The sequence below is a fragment of the Equus asinus genome, chromosome 12 (genome assembly GCF_041296235.1).
Source record: "Equus asinus isolate D_3611 breed Donkey chromosome 12, EquAss-T2T_v2, whole genome shotgun sequence".
In the NCBI taxonomy this organism is placed as follows: domain Eukaryota; kingdom Metazoa; phylum Chordata; class Mammalia; order Perissodactyla; family Equidae; genus Equus; species Equus asinus.
In genome coordinates, this window is record NC_091801.1 from 61,665,354 (window position 1) to 61,688,237 (window position 22,884).

Sequence of the window (22,884 nt, forward strand, 5' to 3'; positions counted from 1 at the left end):
ATGGAGATCTTGGCTTATTCATAGCTACTCTAAAGTCAAAAACTCACAGGGATTTCATTTACTTAAAGATACTCACTGAGCACCTATGAGCCATCCTGGCACTGTGCTAAATTGTGCAGATACAGCAGTGAACAAGAGAAGACTAATCTCTTCCCTGTGGAGCTTACTTTCATTACTGAACTTTAACTAAATTCTGAGATTATTCAGTAATATTTTTATTCATGCTTTTATTACACGGGAGATTGTTTGGCTTAACCAAAGCATATGAAAACTCTGTTTTTCCAGACAGGTTTTCAAGCAATGGCCTCAGCTGCCTTGAGAAAAGCCATTCGTGCAAGTGATCTGGTATCTAGATGTATCAGAGTGTGTGTGCGTGTGTGTGTGTGCACGTGTGTGCTGTGGCTGACCTCCTCATTATTAAAAAGAAGCTCTTCCTTCAAAAAAAGAATAGATTATCTCATTTTTACATCACCTAACAAATGTACATGCACAATACGCACACCAGTAAGGCTCAGAAGGGAGCTCATGTCTGCTGGCCCCAGAAATAAATTAACACGCGGCTAACATCAGAGGAGCCAGCAACACTCCCTGCAAGTGTGAAGACATATGTGATTGCACAACTGGGTCTTTCCTAGGGCTGACCTTATACATTACACAGTGTAAATCTCAAGGAAGTGTTTCCTGAACATTTAGATTCACTGTGAACATTAGGAGGCCCTTCAAATTAACATCTAACATTATTAGCCTATCATTGGACATGAACTGCTTCATTACTGGTGACTGAGAAAACATACATACCCTTGGACTAACATGCAACTTTTAAAGAGAATGGGAGGAACTGTTTAAAATCTTGGGATGTGAAAATTGAAATAACCAGATTTTTAAACTAGGATATTGAGTCCACATATGGAAAAACACTTAAAAATCATAAATAAAGCTCTTTACTTTGATGCTTAGAGGCATAATAACAAGAAAGCCCCCAATAAGCACTAATATCTGAGTGCACTATATTACCAGGATTTTACTGAACTAATCCCTACTTATAACCAAGTCTCAGTTTAAATGCTCCTTCCTCGGGAGGCATTTCCTAATCCACCATATTGGGCTGTGTTGTCACTATATTCCAACACAGCGGTCCCCAGTTCATCTTTCATGACACTCATCACTCTTAGAAAGATCTGTGAAGATCTTCCCTACTGAACTTTAAGTTCCATGAGGGCAATGACTATATTTGTCTTATTTTCTCCTTTATAGTCAATGCCTGGCACAAAGTATAGTTTGCGAACTAATTAAAGAATGAATACATAAATAAAATAAAGCTATGTATCCTAAACTCAAGTCTAGAAAGCATGAAAGATTACCTGGGAAAATTACAATTTATAAAGAGAATAGGATGGAAGTGGAAGTAAAGTATTAACATACCTAACCCCTGTGCTGTGTAACGACATTTCAGTCAATAACGGACGCAATTTTTTAAAGCTAGAATAATGTCCAATCAGATTTTAAAAGCAAAACGAGCGACTTGTTCTCAAGCTGATTATTTCCCATTTGGGAAAACAGAACATATCATGCTGGCACCTTTCATGGGGGAGCTGCTCTATCAAAATTTATGGGCTATGTAGTCACACTTTTTTTTTTTCTTTTTTTGAGGAAGATTAGCCCTGAGCTAACTACTGCCAATCCTCCTCTTTTTGCTGAGGAAGACTGATCCTGAGCTAAGCTAACATCCGTGCCCATCTTCCTCTAATTCATACGTGGGACTCCTACCACAGCACGGCTTTTGCCAAGCAGTGCCATGTCTGCACCCAGGATCTGAACTGGCAAACCCTGGGCCGCCAAGAAGCAGAACGTGCGAACTTTAACTGCTGCACCACCAGGTTGGCTCCTGCAGTCATACTTAACAAGGACAAATAAATGGATTGTAGTAAAGTAGTAAACTCATTAGCATTATCAGCATTACTGCAGATTTAAAAATACGCTTAGTATATGGTAAAAAATAGGTATGAAACATAAGAATAAATGGTCTGAAACAAGCAATCAAATTAAAATCTGTAGTTATCACATCTGTAAATATATAAATCTTCAGTTTTATGAATAATCTTTTATGTGATCTTGTCCTGTAACTTCCCCAAGTTGCCACAATCATTCCCAACCATTCTCGGATCAGCGCTGTGGATTCTTTCTATCATTTTCTTGCTATTATCCACCCACCCACCCCCGTATGGCTTACCTGTAGTGTCTGGAAATCTCTTCTTCTACCTGGGTAATGAAATCACATTTGGTACACGAGTGTTCTTTGCTCTCTTTGACAGCCTGCTGTCCATCTGACCCTTGCAGATGATTGGCCTCTTGCTTGACATCCGATGCTTGGGACTCATGCACGCTCTCATAATGAAAGAGGAGCACATCTACATCAGGGGTGGCGAATGAGCACTGGTGGCACTGGTGTTTGACTCTGGAGCTTCCAGCCGCCCCAGGAGACAAGTGCAAGAGCAAGAGCGCACAGTGGGAACAATTACTTTTTCTACAAGCAAACGGATAAGTAATTTCTCCAAGGTGCTTTTCTGGGCTGCAAAGACCTCTGGGACAGAATGGACAGTGTTTAATGGTACACTTATGAATGTTATGGAGCTGTTGATAATGACGGAGAAGTGGCCCCACTACGATTACATCGGGGCCATGGCTTTTGGAATATCTAAAGTCACAGAACTGACAGTTGTAGCTGGTTACCATATTATCCTCTGCTCCTTTGCTGGAGAAGTCCTTCTTTTTAGCCCCGCTAGAGCCCTTGTCTGCCTTGCTCATTGGCTCCCCTTCTGCACTTTTCGCTAGATCATTCTGATTAATGACGGAGCCCCTGGAAAGCTTATCATTCAATTCTGGATTAAGGCTGCCTGACTGCGCTCCCGCATGCTGCTTGCCGTAATGTTCTAGAAGTTTAAGTGAGCTAGAAGACTCACAGCTGAAACTACAAAATTTACACCAGTAGTAACTGGTGGCCTCTGTACCATTCTGTCTCGAAGAATCAAGGGGCTTGATGGGCACTGAGTAGCCAACAGGAGTGTCATCTCCCGCCTTCACTGTGATCTTGTCCTGCCACTTTCCCAAGTCTCCAGAATCACTGGGTCGAAGGGCAGGGATGGATTTGTTCGAGTTTTTCTCCGAAGGTTTTGCACCCTCAGAGGAGGGGAGAGAAGCTTTGATTTTGTTCGGGTGAGTCTGAAGAAAATGTTGCTCGAGTTCAGTTGATGAGTTGCCCATGTAAGTGAAATTGCAGAATTTACAGCGGAAGTACTTGGTGTTTCCTTGGCAGTCTGGTGTCTTCCGTCCAATGCCAATGAACGTTCCACCTGAAGTGACCTGGGATAGAAGAGATGGATGTTACTTTAAAGGTGCCATGAACTCAATGTGCTCTTTAGGAGGGAGGAGAGAACACTACCAAGTATTGCACATCAAGAAATACAATAGTACTTCTGCTTCTTATGAAATCACTTGAATAATCAGAGCCAAATAAATTCCCTCTCTCCATTTCTCAATAGCTACTCTATGGGAGGGTCATTATGCTGAACATTTTTGGCCAAAGTAACCGAAGAAGGTAAGTAACAAAAGTACTGTAAGTAATTCAAAGGATTTAATAACATATCCTTTTTTAAAAAAGGAAACAGTTTTCAACTAAGTAGGTTTTACTCCTGCCTCCTTCAAATCACATGCCTGCGGAAGCATTCAAATCACGTGGGATTTCTTCTCACAAAGCTAAGGGCTGCTGTCAAAACCAGAGGCCGTTGCTCAGAGATTACTCAACGCAGACGTTCTCCAAGGAAATCCTGTGTTCAGTTGCTACAGTAATGAGACTGCAGGAAAAGATGAAGTTTATCTTTTGGGTAAAATAAAGGTGCTAAAAAATGGCTTATAATTAAAGCCCGAGTACGCACTATTAGACTAAAAATGAAATGAATGCAGTGGGCTTGAAGTCTTGATCAAAGAGGACCAATGTAAAGAGTTTAAAATGTTTCCCAATCTGGGACAAATGAAAAGGAGAAAACATTCCAGGGCCTCATTAGATTAACGCTCTGTCTCAGAGCGAAGGTCCAGCCCCGCCCTGAATGGGTCATGGGGATGTTCAAAGGACAAACTAAAATAATTCCACCATAAAAATCACCACAGCTCTGCCTTCTGAATTTCCGAAAGTGTGGACATGGAACATGAGCTTTGAAGATTGGAAAATCAAAGAAATCATGATGACGAAATTCATAATTCCTGAAATTATAAAATTGTATAGTATGACAGCGACGACAGCCTTCAAAGGGCACTTTATATAAAACCCTTCCTTCCTTCTCAGTATGCACCTCAGCAGGCAGCCAAAATTCTTGATTTAAAATAGAGTTTTTGACTGAAATGCTCCAAAGAGGGAGAGATTTCCTCTTCCAACTATCAAAAAATTTGCGAATTTTTCCAGCGACCAGATGTAATAGATTAAGCCTGTGGCATAATTGTGTTCTGCCTTCTTCAACAGCTGCTCAAAAATGACATGTGTGATCACTGCTCATATCCAAACCACTCCATGAGAAATGTCTCAAGCATCTCGAAATCATTTAAATAGTTCTATTTAATATGCAAATAATATTCCTATAGTGCATTGAAAGACGTGTTTGTATCTCTATTGTACAGGACTAAGATTGAAGTCCTTCTGCCACTTAAAGAGAGGTGTGACCTTGTTCCAATTACTTAACCTCTCTGGCCAATGGCTTCTGCAAATGGGGCGACCTCTAAATTTATTTCCAGTATTATGGTTCTAGGAAATGTGCATGGACACACCAACAGCTCAACATTTACTGTACATTAAGATAATTTATGAAGGTCTCCAACAGTCTTTAATTGAGGGATGACGATGTTTCACTGCAGACAGTTCTGTCTCCACCATGGCAAGCACACGATCTCAGGCTGTCAACAGCAGAGCATCATCTAACCAGAAGGCCACGAAAGAGGCACCCTCCCGGAGAGCAACCTGACAATCAATCAATGGTGTGAGAGATGTCAAAGCCAGACCACAGGAGGATACGGTCTGTTCACCATTCTCACCCAGCACTGTAGTGACTCAAGCCACTAAAATGTGCACCAAAGTGTAATGCATAATATTGCAAAATGCCTCCATCTGTTTCCCAATTCACTGGAGGTGAGGAGCAACCTTGTTTTCAAAAACAAAACATTTAAATGGGATGCTATCAACTCAAGGAATTTGTTCAGGAACTTGACCTTGAATCAAAAGGGGCAAATTCAGAAGTATCCTATCCTTCCCCAACGTAAGCGACAAAAGCCAGTGTACAAAACCTAGAGACAGAAATTCGCTTGTTTTCGCTACCACACTGCTTCAGAGTTGGCGAGATCCTCTAATACAAAATGTTTTGAAGTTCTGCTGGTAGAAGAAGGATTCCTGAGAAACCACGACAGACACATCATCACTATTTCTTTGATTTTGCAATCTACAAACCTCATGTTCCATCAGCACCGAAAGGGCTGGACAAAGAGCATGCACAGTCTTAAGAAATCCCTAAACCTATGATTTTGAAGTGAATTTAAATTTCTACTAAGCATCCTAACACTTCTTCCAGTAGGTGACAAGTGAAGTCAGAAAATCCAGGCTAAGAATGACTCCTATCAGGTGAAGAGACTATGAAAGAAAGGCCATTTCGTAAAAAACGGCCAGTAAAGCATTTTGGTTTAGGATTAACTAAGCTACCGTGAAAACTCTATCAAATCTTTTAAGTTAGTGGTGTCTATGTGTCTAAAAGTTTTTTTTAATCCAGGGAAAATCAGCCAACTCCATGATTTAGGATGATTTTCATGGTTATGTGTTTTATGCTGAAGAGAGCTTTCATCCTACTGTCTGCTCTTTCCGAAGCCACCCAAGCAAACACACAAAAAGCACAAAGATCTCATTGAATGGCAAGAACAACATACCGACACTTCGTACGTTATCCATCTGCCTTCCTGGGAAACAGCACTAAATCATAGTAGTATTAGATATTATTAACAGCTAATATAATATTGCAATTCCATATCTTATATATTATAAAAGCCACCTTTGCAAAACCTAATTATTCAGTGTTCTATTCCTTTTCTCTACCAAAAAGAAGATCTAAAGGCTACATTTGTGGCAATTTTTATACTTTCTCAATAAGAGAGGTACATTTAAGTCATAGAGAAATATAACATATCTATTATTTAAATCCCATTTTAAAATAAAGCATAATTTGTTAGTTTCAGAGACTGCACCTAAGACTACTGACCATATTCATTTCATCTTTATGATCCACAAATGTTAATTCAAAACCATTCTTTTCTAGGTTCAACACAAATACACAGGCAGAAAAGTTATGCAAAATATGTGTTTGCAGCAACAGCTCATTGAATCTTATTGCCAGGAAACAGCACCTAGACATTCAGAGAATTATTTCAAAATTTTCAAATGGTTGTACCCAGCAAGTAGAAAAAATTCACCATTCCCTAGCTATGACTATACTAAAAAGAGATCATAAGCAGAATAAAGAGTATAAATTTCAATCTTTCTTCTTTTGCTAGCCAGACCTTTAATTAAAACCCATTAATCCAGCAGTTCCTTTGATACAGATAACCACATTTTAAAATTTCCATTAAACTGTAATTTCTGTGTGCACCAAAAATTACACCTATTCATTTATCCAATTAGTAGCTATTGAGTGTGAGGCTTGTGCCAAACTCTGTGATAGCTACTGAGATACAAACGTGAACAAGCCAGACTGTACCTCTGTTTCTCAATTACTTATATTTTAAGATCAAAGTTTGTAGATAAAATCCTTTATTCATTTGTATTCACCTTTACTTGCATTTGCTGGTTCCAAAGGGAAGTTCTATAAGTTAAATTCTGTCGAAAGACACATTACTTAACCCCTGGCACCTTGGTTTCCTCATCTTTATGGATAAATATCATACACCTTGCCAGTTTTAGGATTATTGTAAGGATTAAGTGAGTGAATGTATCTGAAAGTGATTTGCAAACTCTAGGTCAATGCTGTCCCACAGAACTTTCTGAAACGATGGAAACGTTCTGTACTCTAACCTGTCCAATATGGTAGCCACTCGCCACATGTAGCCACTGAGCACTTGAAATGGGAGTGGGGCAGCTGAGGACCTGGTTTTTCAATTTAATTTAAGTAGTTATGAAGTCTTCATTAATTTAGTTTTAATTAACTGAAATTCAAATAGTCACCTGTGGCTAGTGGTTACCATATTAGGCAGCATACTCTACAGTACTATTCACATGAATGGGATTATTATTTAATAAAATGAACTATCCAGTTGAATTTCTCCTGCCAATGAGATGAAAAAACTAAATAGAGGGGAAGTTGCAAAGTCATTCAGTGACAAACTCAAACTTGCCACTCATAATATTCTTAGCTGTAAATGAAAAAGTTGGATTCTGTTGTTACTAGGCTAATGCTTCTATTTATACTCCTTTTTGGACTAAAGGAATGGTGTTTTATTCATCTTTGGAAGCAAGAAGGGGTTCAATACGCTTTGGTTGAGTTGAGTGAGTAAACTCATTTTGGGAGATGTGAGCCCAAATGGAAATTTCGCACCAAGGCCCCTGAATTATCGGGATAAGGAAGCAATAGCAATTTATGGCCCCTTTATTACTGACTCAATCCGACATATATGGGCTTCTTAAAAAAATAAGACAAAATGCTTCTTTTAACCAAAAACAAATGATGATAGAGCCATTGCTTGTGAATTCAATGTATGTAGAAACATCCGACATAGCGGCTAAGGCATGAAAAAGAACAAATTTTAATTGTTTTTCACTGACTGATGACCAAGACGGCTTTTTGTTCTATTTTAACCTTAGTTTTAAAAACTATTCTTTCCATGTAGGATGTTCCATGGATTTGTTTATAATTTCTTTACATATGTCTTTTCACAAAAATGTTTCAGTGTAGAAGTTAAAAATATAAAAGGTTGGCATTTTTCAAGGTCTTTAACCTCAATTTATTTCTTTCTTCCTAATAATATGAAACAAAAACTAGTAATATCTAAAAGAATATGTCAAAAGAAAAGATTTTTCAAAGCCTCAGAACTCTTAAAATGACACTTTAGCACATATACTTATTTTCAATGGAACAAAAAGAATTGTTTGAACTAAACACAAACGCTTCCTCAGATGTGGTTCATTTTCAAGTACTATAATTGATAGCAACAGAGACAATTAGGAGGGTACTAATTTAAGAGGACTTGAGGTTACGGGCTGATACTCAAAAAACTAAAACCTTAACAACAAAAAGCTAAGTTGTTAAAAATCCCTCTTCTAATACTGAAATTACAAATAATGTAAAGAAATCTGTGAGGGCCAATGTTGGCTAATAATAACTATAGTGAGAATTAATGGGCTAATCTACACAGGGGATGTTTCTGCCTTGTACAGTGCTTCAAAAAACACTGGAGCATAGGGGCTGGCCCCGTGGCCGAGTGGTTAGGTTCACACACTCCGCTGCAGGCGGCCCAGTGTTTCGTTGGTTTGGATCCTGGGCGCGGACGTGACACTGCTCATCAAGCCATGCTGAGGCGGCGTCCCGCATGCCACAGCTGGAGGGACCCACAACTAAGAATATACAACTGTGTACCGGGGGTCTTTGGGGAGAAAAAAGAAAAAAATAAAATCTTTAGGGAAAAAAAAAACAAAAAACACTGGAGCATACACAGTGTGCCCCAGTGATGTACCCTGGACAGAGACTGAACATTTAAAACTTTCAATAACAGGGGCCGGCCTGGTAGCAGAGTGGTTAAGTTCGTGCACTCCACTTTAGCAGCCCTGGGGTTCGCTGGTTCAGATCCTGGGTGCAGACCTACACATCACTCATGGAGCCATGCTGTGACAACATCCCACATAGAGGAACTAGAGTGACCTACAACTAGGATATACAACTATGTACTGGGGCTTTGGGGAGAAAACAAAAAAAGAAAAGAGAAAGATTGGCAACAGATGTTAGCTCAGGGCCAATCTTCCTCACCAAAAAAACCCCCAAAATTTCGATAACAAATCTAATTAGATGTCAATCACCTCAGTCTCACGCCATCGTAGCCTATTCCTTGAGTCACTGGAATAACTCCAATTTAAACCCTTCTCATTTGGATCTGTACGAGACAACTAATTTTTTTGGCGGGGGAGGGACCAAAACTTAAATTGGTATAAGGGGAAAATTTAAGGCTAAAATACTGCATATTCTAAATTATGTACACTTTTATAATTGGGTTTTTGGATTCCAGTAACAAATAGTCTACCCCAAACGAGTTTTCCCACTTTGTTCAGCCTAATACCCAACTAATTTTCCATGGTTATTTGATATTTGGGCTAACAGCATACCCATAAACCTTAAAGTCAGTTTCAACAATTTAGGAGACAATCTTTAGGGGGAAAAATGCAAAACAAAACAAAAAATGCAGCGCAAGTGGATTATAAAGCTGAATGCATTACCCACAGCACTTCTCTCCTACAAAGGATAGGCTGTCACAGCTGGCTCATAATGGAGATAAAGAGAAATTACATGTGATCCTAAAAAGTGTCTTAATGGGGAAAACAGTGAATCAAAACACTGTGGAACATCCTTCCTCCAGGGACGGGTGCTCTGTTACACACCTACTATGTACCAAGCACTGGGGAGACAGACAGAAGTGACATAGTCCAAAATCCCAACTTGCCTGTGGTTTACAGAAAGCTCACACAGCTGACAACAGTGGAGTAAGTGCTTCTGCTGAGAGATGTACCAAGTTCCATGACACCACAGAGGAAGAGAACCTAAACTACACTGACAGGTCAGCAGAGGCTTCCGGAAGGAGGTGACAACCGAGCTGTGGACAGATAAGTTGATATTTCAGACGAACTTCAAAAGCAGTGATTATGGAAAGGCTTTAAAGTTGCAGGAAACAAAACGAGTAAAGTGTAAATGAAGGCAAAACAGTGCAAGTTGCTCCTAAGAAACATGGAGGGAGATTGAGGGGTGAGAGAGAATTTGGAAAAGTAATGTCTTATTAGACAGTCTATAATTACACAAGGATAATTAAAATGATATATTTTTTATAGGAAGTAGACCTATCCTTCCTACAAAATATAGGAAGAATTTTTAAAATTTTTAAGTATAAGTAAGATTTTTAAAGTAGAATCTAGAATCAAAATCTATAAGTAGAATTTTTAAAAATTAAAGAAAGGAAGGGGAGGGAGAGAGGAAAAGAGAAAAGAGGTAGGAAAAGAGAGAGCGAGGAAGGGAAGGCTAGAAAAGGAGGAAGGATGGAGAAAAAAGAACAGAAAGGAAAAGAAACAAAAGGAAAGAGAGGAAGAGAAAGAGGATGACGGAAGGCGGAGTTGAGAACAGAAGAGAAGGGACAAGAAGGGAACAGAAGAGAACTGAAAGAAAGAAAACAAGTAAAGAAACCACTAAGAATTTACTAAGTAAACATTAAAGGCGGTGGCAGTAAAAGAAGAAAGAAAGAGAGACTGGGACAACTATTCACTTGTTTGGGGTGAGATACATATCACAAAGAATCCGGGGTAACCCTGACATGTCCAGCCCGACTGGCTTGTAAAAGGGAGTACAGAACAAAGGAAGGAAAAAAAGTTGTTTTAGGCAAGGAGCTAACAACTTTAGTTTTACACGTATTGACTTTGAGGTGCCAGTGGAATATCAAGGTGGAGCTACCCATCGGCTGGAAAAACAGGTCTTAGAACAAACCACTGTTGATTATGAGATCCCCAAATAAGTAACTGGACTCATGAAAGAATTCAGGGGTTCTTTAATCTTAGATCAACAGGTCTTCTAAATATTAAAGAACTGCTAGGCAAGTCGGCTATTTCTGAATTCTCAAGCTCCTCACTGTGGCCCACATTATCCTAACTTCGAGAGTCCAGGGCGATCACAGGGTTCAAAGCATGGTAGGGGTATTGCAGGACACTAAATTAGACATTCTAAAAGTATTCTGATTTTTTCTCGGCCTCCACACCCATTCCTGTACTTACTTGTAGGCAAAGAATAAAACTTTAATTACACAGCCTTAGAGAATATAAACGGGAGCTAGGTGCATCTCCTTAACGTTTAATCTTCATAGAAAAACCAACCTAGATTGTACACAGTAACCAGAAGAGGAGAGTACAACCCTCAGACCCTATATTAAATCATAAATTCCTAAAGCACAGTCTTCCAAATGAGAGGAATATGAACTAAATCAAATACATGGATGAAATGTCCCTTAATCTGGGGATAAAACATTGCATCCTTAATTGATTAAATCAAAATTTGGTCCTTATTCTATCAGAACCAGTTTCTGTAGCAAAAGTACCAGTGAAAATGAATCATGGTAATTCAAAAAAAGACAAATGAGCAGACTTAATTTTCTTTTCAATGCTTTCAATTATAAACCTAGTTCAAATAAGGCAGCATTACACCACATGGACTGGTTAAGGGACAATCTCAAAGAAATCACTGAAGTCCCCAAATTCAACAGGATTCACAAAGTATGCCTCCAGCAGTCCCTGTACACCAGTCGTGTATCTTCTCCCTTACATGCAGCCTTTCTTCCACCGCTTTTCTAGTTGCAGTAAACTCAGTCTTACATGCGGGAAGGCCATACGTCATAGTAGTTTGTGGAGACAGGTGTCTGTAGCCTGTCCACCCTGGTTTACATCCCATTTACCCGACTCACACAACTCTGTGATCCGGGGCAGGTCACTTTACTTCCTCTATGCCTGTTTCCTCATTTTTTAAAATGGACATAATGGTAGTGTCTGCTTCAAGGGTTTTTATGAAGATGAGCTAATTAATACGTGTAAAGAGCTGAGATCTACCGATGCACATAAGAAACGCTTAATAAATTTTAGCTATTATTAGAAGTGAATCCAAAATAGGAAAATAAAAAAACAAGATATGTGCAGTTTTGATGACATAAGCTATCAGATGAAAGAAGTATGGATCAAATTCGAAGTAATACAGGAAAGAAATTTACGTTTAACTTCCAATTACAATTAGACAAAGTTTCTTCTGATATTCTGAAAATGCTTAGTTCAAACTTTGGAATCATATGACAAAGAATGAAAGAGGTCTACAGTCTAATAATTCTCAAAAATAGACTCCATGAAGGAAATCAGAAAATGAAAGGGAACTACTCTCTTTCTCCAAATTTTCCTGGGATTAGGGCACTACTTATGTATCTGTGTTCCAATAGCTGCACGTATGCTGTAATTACAATGACCCAAGAAACAAAAAGCACTCAATGATCTGCTGACTTGGTCTGGTTAGCAGGGCATGCCATTTCAGGATAAGACTTTAAGCGTTGAATGTAACTGAGTGCACTGGTAACCATGATTTCGTCTTCGAAACATTCTGCCTAGAGAGAAATACTGATATTCAAGAAAGTGATACAGGTTCTCCAAATGAGAGCAAATAAGCTGAAAATCAAAGAGGGACTGACATTCATCATATCAACCTTCATATAACAAAGCCAAATGGAGATCTAACCACCACGCAGGTAAAAGGATTAGTGAAGATGGTCAAACTACTCTACTCCACCCAGGGTGGCTACATTATCCAGCTCAGCCATCTCCACTGATGGAAATAACTTGGTAAATGCCAGAACTTTGCTTTGCTTTATGGCCTTAGGGTGAGCACATGTTTTACTTTGCACACTTTATTTCTCGTTAAAGAGACACAGTCCTGAAAATAAGTATGGGTGCATATGCCAGACATTCTGTACTCTATCGCCAGCCTGAAGGGATTAAAGTCTCATTCGCCACTTTCTCTAAAGTGCAATTGTCCTCAACTCAGCAAAACAAAGAAACAGAACCTGCTAAGATCTACAACTTCCCTCCTACTAACGATCAAAGGGAATGCCCAGGCAAAAAATAAATATTTGGAAGTAAAATTTAAGAAAAGTCAAAATAGACCAAGAGGAGATTAATGTTCTCTGAATTTTTTTTTTCCAGACTGAACTGTACACCCCCCACCCATTGGCATATGTTAAGGATCTATAAAGCTCAGAGAGTTAAATACGAATATAAAAGATGACTTCCTATCTCTACAATCTGTTCTTCCTGCTTCCAACGTGACATATTGCGCAACGCTGATAAAAATATTTACAAAGCAGAAATGTAGTGCTCCTAGCTCAAACACAAGACACTCACTGGTAAATTAATAGTGAGATTCTGTGACCCTCAGAATTTCAGTAAGGGCCAAAATAAATTTAAATAGCTGGAATCTGGTAGTTACCTTCTTGGAGTCCTGAATAATGTAGAATAACAGGAAAGGTTTACTAATATGAAAAGGCAACAGATACATCATGAGCCTTTATAAACTTGGGACAGCTTAAACACTTTCCCGTGGGAAGCACAACTTGACAGGACTCCGACTTTTATAACCTGATCTGAGGGCTAAGAGCTCCCCCATAAAGATGACGTAAACGCCCTAATGTACAGCACATTAAGCCTAATGAAACGGCGCAGGCCTCCATTCAACGATGGATTAAATATAAGCATAATAAAGCAGATTAAAAAGAAAGAAGCTGTAATTACTTTTTGAAGAACTCAACCTCTTGTCCTATTATTGGTCTATATATGGGCCTCAAAGGCCGAATACAGATAGTAAAACTTCCATGAAGGGCTTACCAATCATGCCACATCCACTATTTTTTAAAATTTATACATAATAATTGGTAAAACATGCAGGGAAATTTCTTAAAAAATGAGAAACTGTCATCCTGGTCAAGTCAATTAGCTCTAAGTTAGCCATTATATATTTTCTTGCTCTTCTTGGTAAATACACATCTCTTATGATTTCTGGGCAAGGTGTGCTAACCTCAAGCTGTACGGGGATGTGAATTTAACAAAATCAGAAAAGACTGCCCTGTTTTATGATGGCCCTTTAAAGTGACCTCCACTATCCGACTGGGGCTCTATTTACTATGCAGCACAAAGAAACACTGTTATTGGACCCTATTTTGACAAATCTGTAATTCTTTGACTTCATTATTTGTCATAAAATTTACACAGAACTGGATATTGTCAGTACAAATATGTCGAAACTTCAATTTTCCCCCCAAACATATGTCAAATAACCTGAACTTGGAACTGGGAATCTTAAAATTTGATTAAATTGTTTCTTTTTCCCAATTGTATATCTGATGTTTGTGCTCAAGTCAGTCTGTATTATTTAAAACCATCCATGTCAAACCAAAATACAGATCAAAGCCACAGAGTTCTTAAGTTTTCCACTTCTGGCCTGTGTTCGTTTTTTCTTGGCCTAAAATGTCATAAATCTATCATTAACTACCAAGTGTCCCAAATGTTTAAAAAGAAAAAAGTCAGTTTCATTGAAAAAGATTAATGAATTGGTCATCTATTACTTCAATTAGCTTGAATTACAGATTTACATAAATCTGAAATTGAATGATTATTTGTCTGTAATACTCTATTCACTAACATCTTTTTATCAGAATGCACACAAGCCATTAACCATCAATTTCTGAAAAAACTGCATTAAAGAAATTCTAGAGTCAGCATTTTATCTCCCACAGCTTTTAGTCTCCACACAGTTGAAGTGCCAAGGAAAGAATCTTTCAAACGGCATTTCAGCAACACAAACGTGTGGGTAAAAAGGGGAATTTCAGATGAGCTCTGATTCAGTTTATGCATATAGAGAATCTGTTCAATATTTATTTCAGCATAAAAATATTAATAAGTTACTTATCTCCAGACATGTTTCTGCATCAACATCTGGTGGATGTGCAAAGTATCTGAGATTAGCATTGGGCCTAAAAGTCTATTTAGCGTTCTTTTCCTAAATCGAAGAAAGTTAACTCTCTTTAGATTTGTTTCTAAAACTAATCGTTTCTTTGAAATCATCACCTACTTTTTCCACAGATTGCTTTTTTCTATTTTTAGCTATACTATTTCTCTTTTTAAAAAAACTGATCTTAACAAGATTATCTTCCTCGATGCTATTTCCTACCACTTTCTGTCTTCTTCACTGTGAGCTGGAAGCATTCAGTAGACAGCAGAGTCTAGGATCAGCTGTTTTATTTCTAGTTCTATTAGTCCAAACTCAGATAGCTCCCACATCTGTTTTATTTCTAAAATCACTGCCCAGGAAAAGTGTCCAGCTCATTCTACCCAAACATAAACTTCCCTATAAATAACTAAGAACCTAACAAATAACTGTTTGGGGGAAATGGAAGTGTGTTTAAAAATCTGAATTCTTCCAAACTATAGGCCTTCGTAATCTTCGTTTTAGAGCCTTCCTGACAGCCCAGATCAGCTTCCCTCAGAAGTTGTCCCCAGAGTGAGCAAACTGAAACTCCTGCCGGAAATCCAGGTATTAACATCATATTACTTGCTAATTATAAAACGCATTTCCCATACTGACATTATTCACTTCTAACCCTTTTATCTAAAACACGTATTTGCTTTCCAATCATAGTTTGACAGCAGAGTGTATCTGACATAAGACAGTGAAATGATCTTTAATAAGACAGCAGTTCAAAGCTTGTAGCTTTCATGCATAATAACTATGTTGGCTTAATTTGCTGCTCCACAGAAATAATTCTATTTGTAGAAATTCACAAAGTCAGATGGAATTTTTAAGAGAGCTTTACAAAGATGAAATTGGCTTTTTAAGAGTTCTTCTTTCTATCTCCCTTAAAGTGATAAGATTGCCATTCTGACATTTTTGAAGGATTTGGAAATTGCTCTTCTGATTCTTCTTATAAGTATTGCAAAATATGTTCACTACTTGTTATTTATAACCCCCTTGCCTGCTTTTCTTAATTGGTACTAGGTCAATAGAGAGGTCTTGAGCACACGTGCCATAGCTATTGAGTTGATAAAAATGACTGATATTTTAAGGGATTTAGGAGGTCAAATAAATGTGATGTGATTTCATTAGTTCTCTGGAACTACTTCTAATCATTCCTAAAGAAGGTTAATATTAAACCTACTATGTTTTGAAATTCCCTGGCCTAGTAATACAATAAAAACCTAGACACTGTAACAGAAACTAATACACTTTCTCAAGCTGACCATGAGTTTCAACTACGCTAAAAGTGCCAAAATGAAATGAACATACTTCTTTAGTCTCAGTTCTGCATTTCATTCTATCTGAAATGATAGTCTTTTTTTCATTTCACATATTCCATAAACTAAACACAGAAGGGGAGATCAAAAAGGTAACTCAGTTTTAATAAAAGTAGAAATGTAAGCTACTACTAAATGCTTTCATAAATTATTACTGTTTTCCTTAAATGCAGAAAGGAATGATTTACTGGTCCGCACCGAGGTCATTCTGGTTTCCCTAACACTTATCAATCACATTACTTCTTTTTAATCAATGTAAAATTTTATTTCCAAATTTTCATTTGCAATATGTTGCCTTTTCAGGAGTATACTGCCCCCACCATGATGACCCAAATCTAGTCCAATTTGACATCAGACTTGAGTATAAAATAAAATCCTAATCCAAGACATAGGAAAGACCCTGACTGAAGGAAAGACTACAGCGAAAGCCTTATAATCTAATACCAGACAAAAGCATGAATTACTATCATGTATAACCATAAAGATTAGTGCCATTTTTAGAAGACTGTGAAAACATCAAATTACCATGAAATACGTCCAGAAATACGTAGCCTCGCTAATTCCATGATAAGACTTTTCCCAACCTAATAGCAATACTAGGATTATTTTCCATGATAAGCTAAGACACCTCTGAAGACCCATTTGGATGAAATGGCTATGGAGTGTGTCCATCTCTTCTCTGGATCTAGCAGGCGGCCCTGTGGTGGGGGGAGCCTGATTGTAACGTGCATATAAGAATTCACATTTCATTACTAATCACTTTTTCTGTACAAAGAGATCACAATACAAAGCACAAACCTGTACATCATAGGTCCCATTTAGTAAAACAGGCCTTGAAGAATTGATGTCCTGCAGCACACCAGAAAGCACGGAACGGTTGACCTTCTGGAAGTCTTTGGAATGGCTGAACTGCACCATGTTATGAAGGGCCAAGATCTTGCTGTCCAGCTCAGCATCCTGCCTGGTGCGGTTATGCAGTCCTAAGTGATACTTTCGGAAGTGCTTAATCAGATCTGTGGGGTCATTGCCATAGTAACCATACCCACAGATATTGCATTTAAAGTCCTGAAGCTCTGGAGACAGAGGTGCCGGGTCTGGGTTGTCATTTACCAGTAAGTCAGTTTTGGATTTATTCAGTCTGACACCCCCATCTGAAGGCACTTGTGGGTTTTTTGAGGCCACTGAAACGGGGCTTGAGCCTTGACAATTGGCTTGACCACTCTGCGCTTGCCCTGTTTCCTCGGTAGCCTTTGGTGACATCTTATGATCTTCCTTTGTCTCCAGTGAGTCCCCTGATGGGGTGCAGGCCATATCTTGAGGGTCATCTGCCTCTACTCTTTGAGGAGACTTCAAGGGCTCACAGACTCCCCCAGCAGCTGGAGATGAGAAGGCCAACATATTTCTATCTGTCACCTCATCGTGTGGACAGGACGGACGGTTTCCTCCCTTACTGGAGCTTTCATAATTGAAGCCAGACTTCTCACTCAGGACGGAACTTTTTAAGTCCTTCTCCCTGCTAGAAGATGGATCTTGGACATGCAAGCTATGCTCCTCCTTATTATTCAGTTCTGCAGCATCACTCTGATCCGTATTTTCTGACATCTGATCTGCAGAAAATTCTTTGTTCTTTCCAGATACCTTGCTTTCTGTACCTATAGGCTCCAGGGTCTGGCCCTCGCCTTCACTAGCAACGTTTCTCAGAGGGGGGTTCTTTTTCCGGACCATATCTGTAAAAAGGTAAGGAAAAGAAAGATACACGGTCATTTGAAAGTTGCACACATGTAATCTAATCTAAAACATTTTACATATTCTATTCAAGGCTTTTTAAGGTGCACAATAAAAAATTTCCCTAGGAAAAAATATCAGTTTTAAAAATAGCAAAAATTTTTCTGAAGCAAATAATTTTTATTTAGAATTATTTTTGTCACAAAGAGTGGCTCATTTATTTAAATGGCTTTATGAATACGAAAGGAATAATTATTACTACTAGGCTCTATCCCTCCTATTAGTTATTCTTGCCTGCCAATTATATTTTTGCTTAATTTCTTTCTTTATAGTTGATGATATATATGCTTATATATTTATACATGTTATATATTATGTATAATATGTACACATATTATGTTTATAGAATATATACACGTCTACAGTATATCACGTTTTTATATATGTATATGCATATATAAACAACATAAATTGGAACTCAATATTGTTACACACTGTAGAACCAAGATATAAATATAGTTTCAACCAAAATATCCTCATAGCCAAAAGATAAAAACAGCATGTTATAAACAAAATGAAAACTGCCCCTTTACTTTCGGGAATGGAGGATAACAAATGTTTCATCTCTGCCCTGCCAATCAATTTCTTTAAGCCCCATTTGGGGGGCTTGCCTGAAAGTCAGAAGGAGGAGGACGTGGCACGCATCATTGTGGCCAGGCTAGGTTTCACTAGAACTCTATCCAGGATGATCGAGGAAGCTAACTAAGCCCCAGGTTCCTATGCACAGCCCAGTGGAAACAGCACAAATTCCACCATCAGGAGCACACTGGAAGTTGACTAAAATAAAGATTAAATTGAACCACATGACACTGTCATTTTGTAGCTCAAAAAGGCAAAATATTAGCAGTTTCCTTTGGTTCACCTTCATGTGCTAGCTCAACTGTGCCTTTCAAGATATTGGCATCAGTAAACAGAGTCAAAATAAGAACGCTGTGACAAATTCCTCTACTGGAGTCTAATGAATCAGAACTCTAAGGGTATAAGGAGATAAGAAACAATTGGTGTCACGTCAATAAAAGAACGCAGTCACACAGGCTAGTTGAGAACTGAGGTTCATGTCCTGTGTTCCTTAATGCTCCAGCTGAAAAACTGAGTGCTGTGTGAGTTGTCACCTCAAAGGTCTCTTGGAAAAATTCACCTGTGACTGACTAACAAAACAAGTCTTCTTTACTAGCCAACTCTGCCACAAGGACAGATTTAACAGATTTAGTTACACCATGATTACCCAGAACATCCTGAGACAATCCAAATTAGTATCATGTTGCAGTCGTTTTCATCTATCATTCCTCACAAGCACTGAGGAGCCACACACTGGCTTCAGAGGTATGGGTGTACCTTTGCTTCTGAAAAGCTGGTCAAGGGAAATTTTTATAATATGAATCACTGAACCAATAAAATGCACTAGTTAGAATATAAGGAAGTGTTTACAAGGTAAAAATTCACTTTATTGAATAATGTCAAAATAGTATAACTGTACTTAAGAAAGTACACTGCTCTTCTTATACATCAATAATGTTAGTCATCAAGCATCCATAGACCCTCCCTCTTGGAACAACAACAACAACGATAAAACCATTTATAGGACGAAGGACTGAAGTTTCAAGTGAAAGTGACGGTCATGAAGCAATGTAAACCTGCCTGGCCTTGGGGGGCCATGGGGAGGAGGAATGTGGTCTTCACCTGGGTGGCATTACCATTGGGCCCTAAGATTAACTAAGCTTGGTAACCATTGCTAAAAAACAGAACACTGGTTAACTAATTTATTTTTTAATGGCTGCATGTTAATGTCATATTTGTTGAGGTAGATGTTTTAGGAGACCTCTATTCATGTCAGAAGTGACAGAACTTGGGAACTTGTACCAACACATGGAAGATGGAGGGTAATTTTACCAGTAGTCAAGAAAAGGTAAACTAAAATGGAAAGGAAAAGAAAGAACAAAAGGGAAGCTTCAGAAATCAGTTATCATTTAAAATGTAAGCATTTGAGTAAAAAAATACACTGTTTTAACTTGGCCTACTAAGTTCTAGGACATTCTAGTCTACAGAGTATCAGCCATTCCTACAAATAAAAATGAGAGGATTTAGTACAGAATTGGCCTCCAGAATTTGCTGTTTATTTTTTTCCATTACACATAATGTCTTTAATAATTATTGCAATATAATCTTTCCTTGGACAAATACTGAATAACTATATCATTTGTATTTTAACACATTCTCCTAATGTAAATAAAAACCTAACAGAGATACACCAAAATGAAATAAATAAGGTTACATAGAAATCTATATGAAAGGCAGGAATCATGAAGAAATGAGGATGAAATAATGCAATTTATTAAGATTATCCTTCCATTAAAATGAAGACAAAATGGGTTATGCCCATGTATTAATGTCAAGGTGATTAGAAAAACAGCCACATTTTACATAGCAAGAGAACTAAGATAAGATACTTAAAAGTGAGGAGATATATGTTAATATTGAAAAACTGATTTTTCAGAACAAAATAATTAGAGCTTGCTGATTTATTGTTACCATGAAAAGTAATAGGTCATAGTTTTAAAACTACTCAACTAGTATCTAGAGTGACTGAGAGAAAATGTGATTGAATTAAATCATCCTTTGAAATTTCGGTTCCTTCTTCCACTGAAGAACAGAACTTTAGAACCCATATGACTCACTGGCTCCTTACACTGAATAGAGAGCCCTTAATAATATACATCGCACAGAATGTTTTTAAGGCTAAAACTTCAAAGAAGTATCAGAAAGGTCATTTGGGTTTTAGTTTTTGTTGTAGGGAGAAGGAACATGTTCTTTTTAGTTGCTTTTTAAAAAAAAAAAAATGTGGTTAATTGAGTTGACTATACTTTGAAGTATAGAAAAAATAATTTTTTACTGGAATTATATCACCATAATTTTTCAGAATGACATATTATGTAAATATAAGCACATTTGCAATACTTCTAAGTGGAAGAAACTCCCCTAACAAGTCATAAGTTAGATACCATGAGACTATAGCCACCCTCAAGTTATTATCTTTAAGACAAATAACAGATTGCACCATGTTTTACTGTGTGCCAAGAACTTTCCCAGTTAACATTTTCACTTGAAAAAATAGATCACATACTTGTAAAATCATACCCAGCATTGACTTCATAAGGCATGTGGCTTTAGAGTGCTTTCTACAATTATTAATTCTATTAGTCAACTAGCAGGAGGCTAATGCAATTGTCTTAGAAGACGCTCGGAAGACACAGAAGACATTTTGAGAGCTGATCTGTATATCTGTAAAACAAAACAAAAAAAGAATATTTTCCTTCCTAAATGATGTAAATACACTTTAACATATCACTCCTAAAACACATTAATATGCCAGCACCACTGGCTGCTTGAAAGATACCTGATAAAAGCACGCGCCAACCTCAAGCAAGATCTTCTCCCTCTCCTGGGTTTTAATAAAGCAGCAGGAAGAGGAACATCACATAAGAGATGATAGAAGTCATTTTCACAACAGACCGTGATGTTGGTGAAATTATTTCGCCTCTAAAACCCCCTGAACCTAAGGATCATAATACTTACCTACATTGAGGTGGGGATAACAGATCTTAACTAGTAAACAAGGAGGGGATACGCTTCTGGAAAAGATACAAAGTGGACTTTCTGATATTGCACAGTCACAGTTGAAGACAAGAAGGGGTACCCAAGGCCAGGCACCAGTATATACCATGTGGTTGAGAAAAGAACTATTTCAATGCCATCAGCTGATCTGTGTAAGACTTACCCAGTTCTGCATCAGATCAGATCTATGTAAGCCTTACCAAGAGCTACAGAAACCTTAAGCACTATGACACGTTATCTTTTAAGCTATTTTTAATATTTTTTTCACTCTCGATATATAAGATCATAAAATTGTGATTGAACCAGCTTTAAACCATCATTATACCATCATTTTTTACTATCTGAATGAAATTATTGACAGATATTTCATTAACGGTCATAATATAATTAAACAGATGTACTATAAATATATATAGATGTACTATATATATAAATACATATGTATAAATCACCTCAATGAGCCTTAGTCATCAGTTCTGGCAACTCTATTTGAAACCTTCTCATTCTACTTACTATATAGCAATATCCCTCATACTGACTACCGAAAAAAGTTCCAAATGCCAGTTACGGTAGGTCTACTATAAACAACCATTTAGATAATGGGCTCAAAGTGAACTGGACAAGGAGGAGTTGAAGAATCTAAATGAGATCAACAAGGCTCAAAATTGCTAAGTTCAGTCCTCTATTTAATTGTGAGATCAAACACTGACCCCGGGGGGTGTGGGGTGGGGGTGGAATAGGGAGCAGGCCCGCGTTTACGTCATTCTCCACCTTTACAAACATGAGCTGCTCCTTGAAAGGTGGATGCAACGTGAATGCGTAGTATGTGCCAAGATACTTCAGCAGGTTAAAAATATGTTTAGCTTCCTAAACATGCTCTATCTGTATTAATTTTCATTACTGAGATGTAACATTCCATTTGCAAAAGTCTAAATTTCTATTTTTAGTTATTTCCTTCTAAATTAAAACAAGTCTAAAAGCTTTCTTTGCACTTTTAGTAAAAGGAGTTTATGTTACAGTATCACTTAGGTTTATGCGATGGAAATAATCAGGATTAGAGCTTAAAATATAATCCCAATAACCACTTTATCTCACTGATTAAGATGCTTGAATATATAAGACAAAAATCTTTCTCATGTAGGAGACTGTGACTCATGTTCACAGAACGGCACCTTTACAGCAAAAGAAATCTGAGTTTTCTATTATTACTTAGATATTCTGAATTAACCATTAATAATTTAGTTTTATTTCATATATATGTGTTATAAATATTTATCAATACATATACACAAGAATTTATGAAATACACTTGCTCCAAATAACCTTGCAAGAGATAATCAAAAGAA

General features: G+C 37.7%; 1 protein-coding gene across 10 annotated transcripts in view; it reads right to left on the bottom strand.

The window, feature by feature from the left end:
* The window catches only part of TRPS1 (transcriptional repressor GATA binding 1), a 250,512-nt gene that overhangs the window by 186,676 nt on the left and 40,952 nt on the right, over nucleotides 1–22,884 (bottom strand). For 4 of the 10 annotated variants that reach the window (XM_044780767.2, XM_044780768.2, XM_014853688.3 and 1 more), the window contains 3 exons: nucleotides 21,048–21,205; nucleotides 16,940–17,868; nucleotides 2,231–3,360 (listed from right to left, as the gene is read on the bottom strand). In XM_044780767.2, coding sequence (XP_044636702.1) covers nucleotides 2,231–3,360; nucleotides 16,940–17,868; nucleotides 21,048–21,084 — 2,096 coding nt within the window. In that variant the 5' untranslated portion in view covers nucleotides 21,085–21,205. The remainder of the gene's footprint in view (nucleotides 1–2,230; nucleotides 3,361–16,939; nucleotides 17,869–21,047; nucleotides 21,206–22,884) is intronic. The other 6 variants (XM_044780771.2, XM_044780770.2, XM_070481508.1 and 3 more) reach the window with 2 other exon arrangements.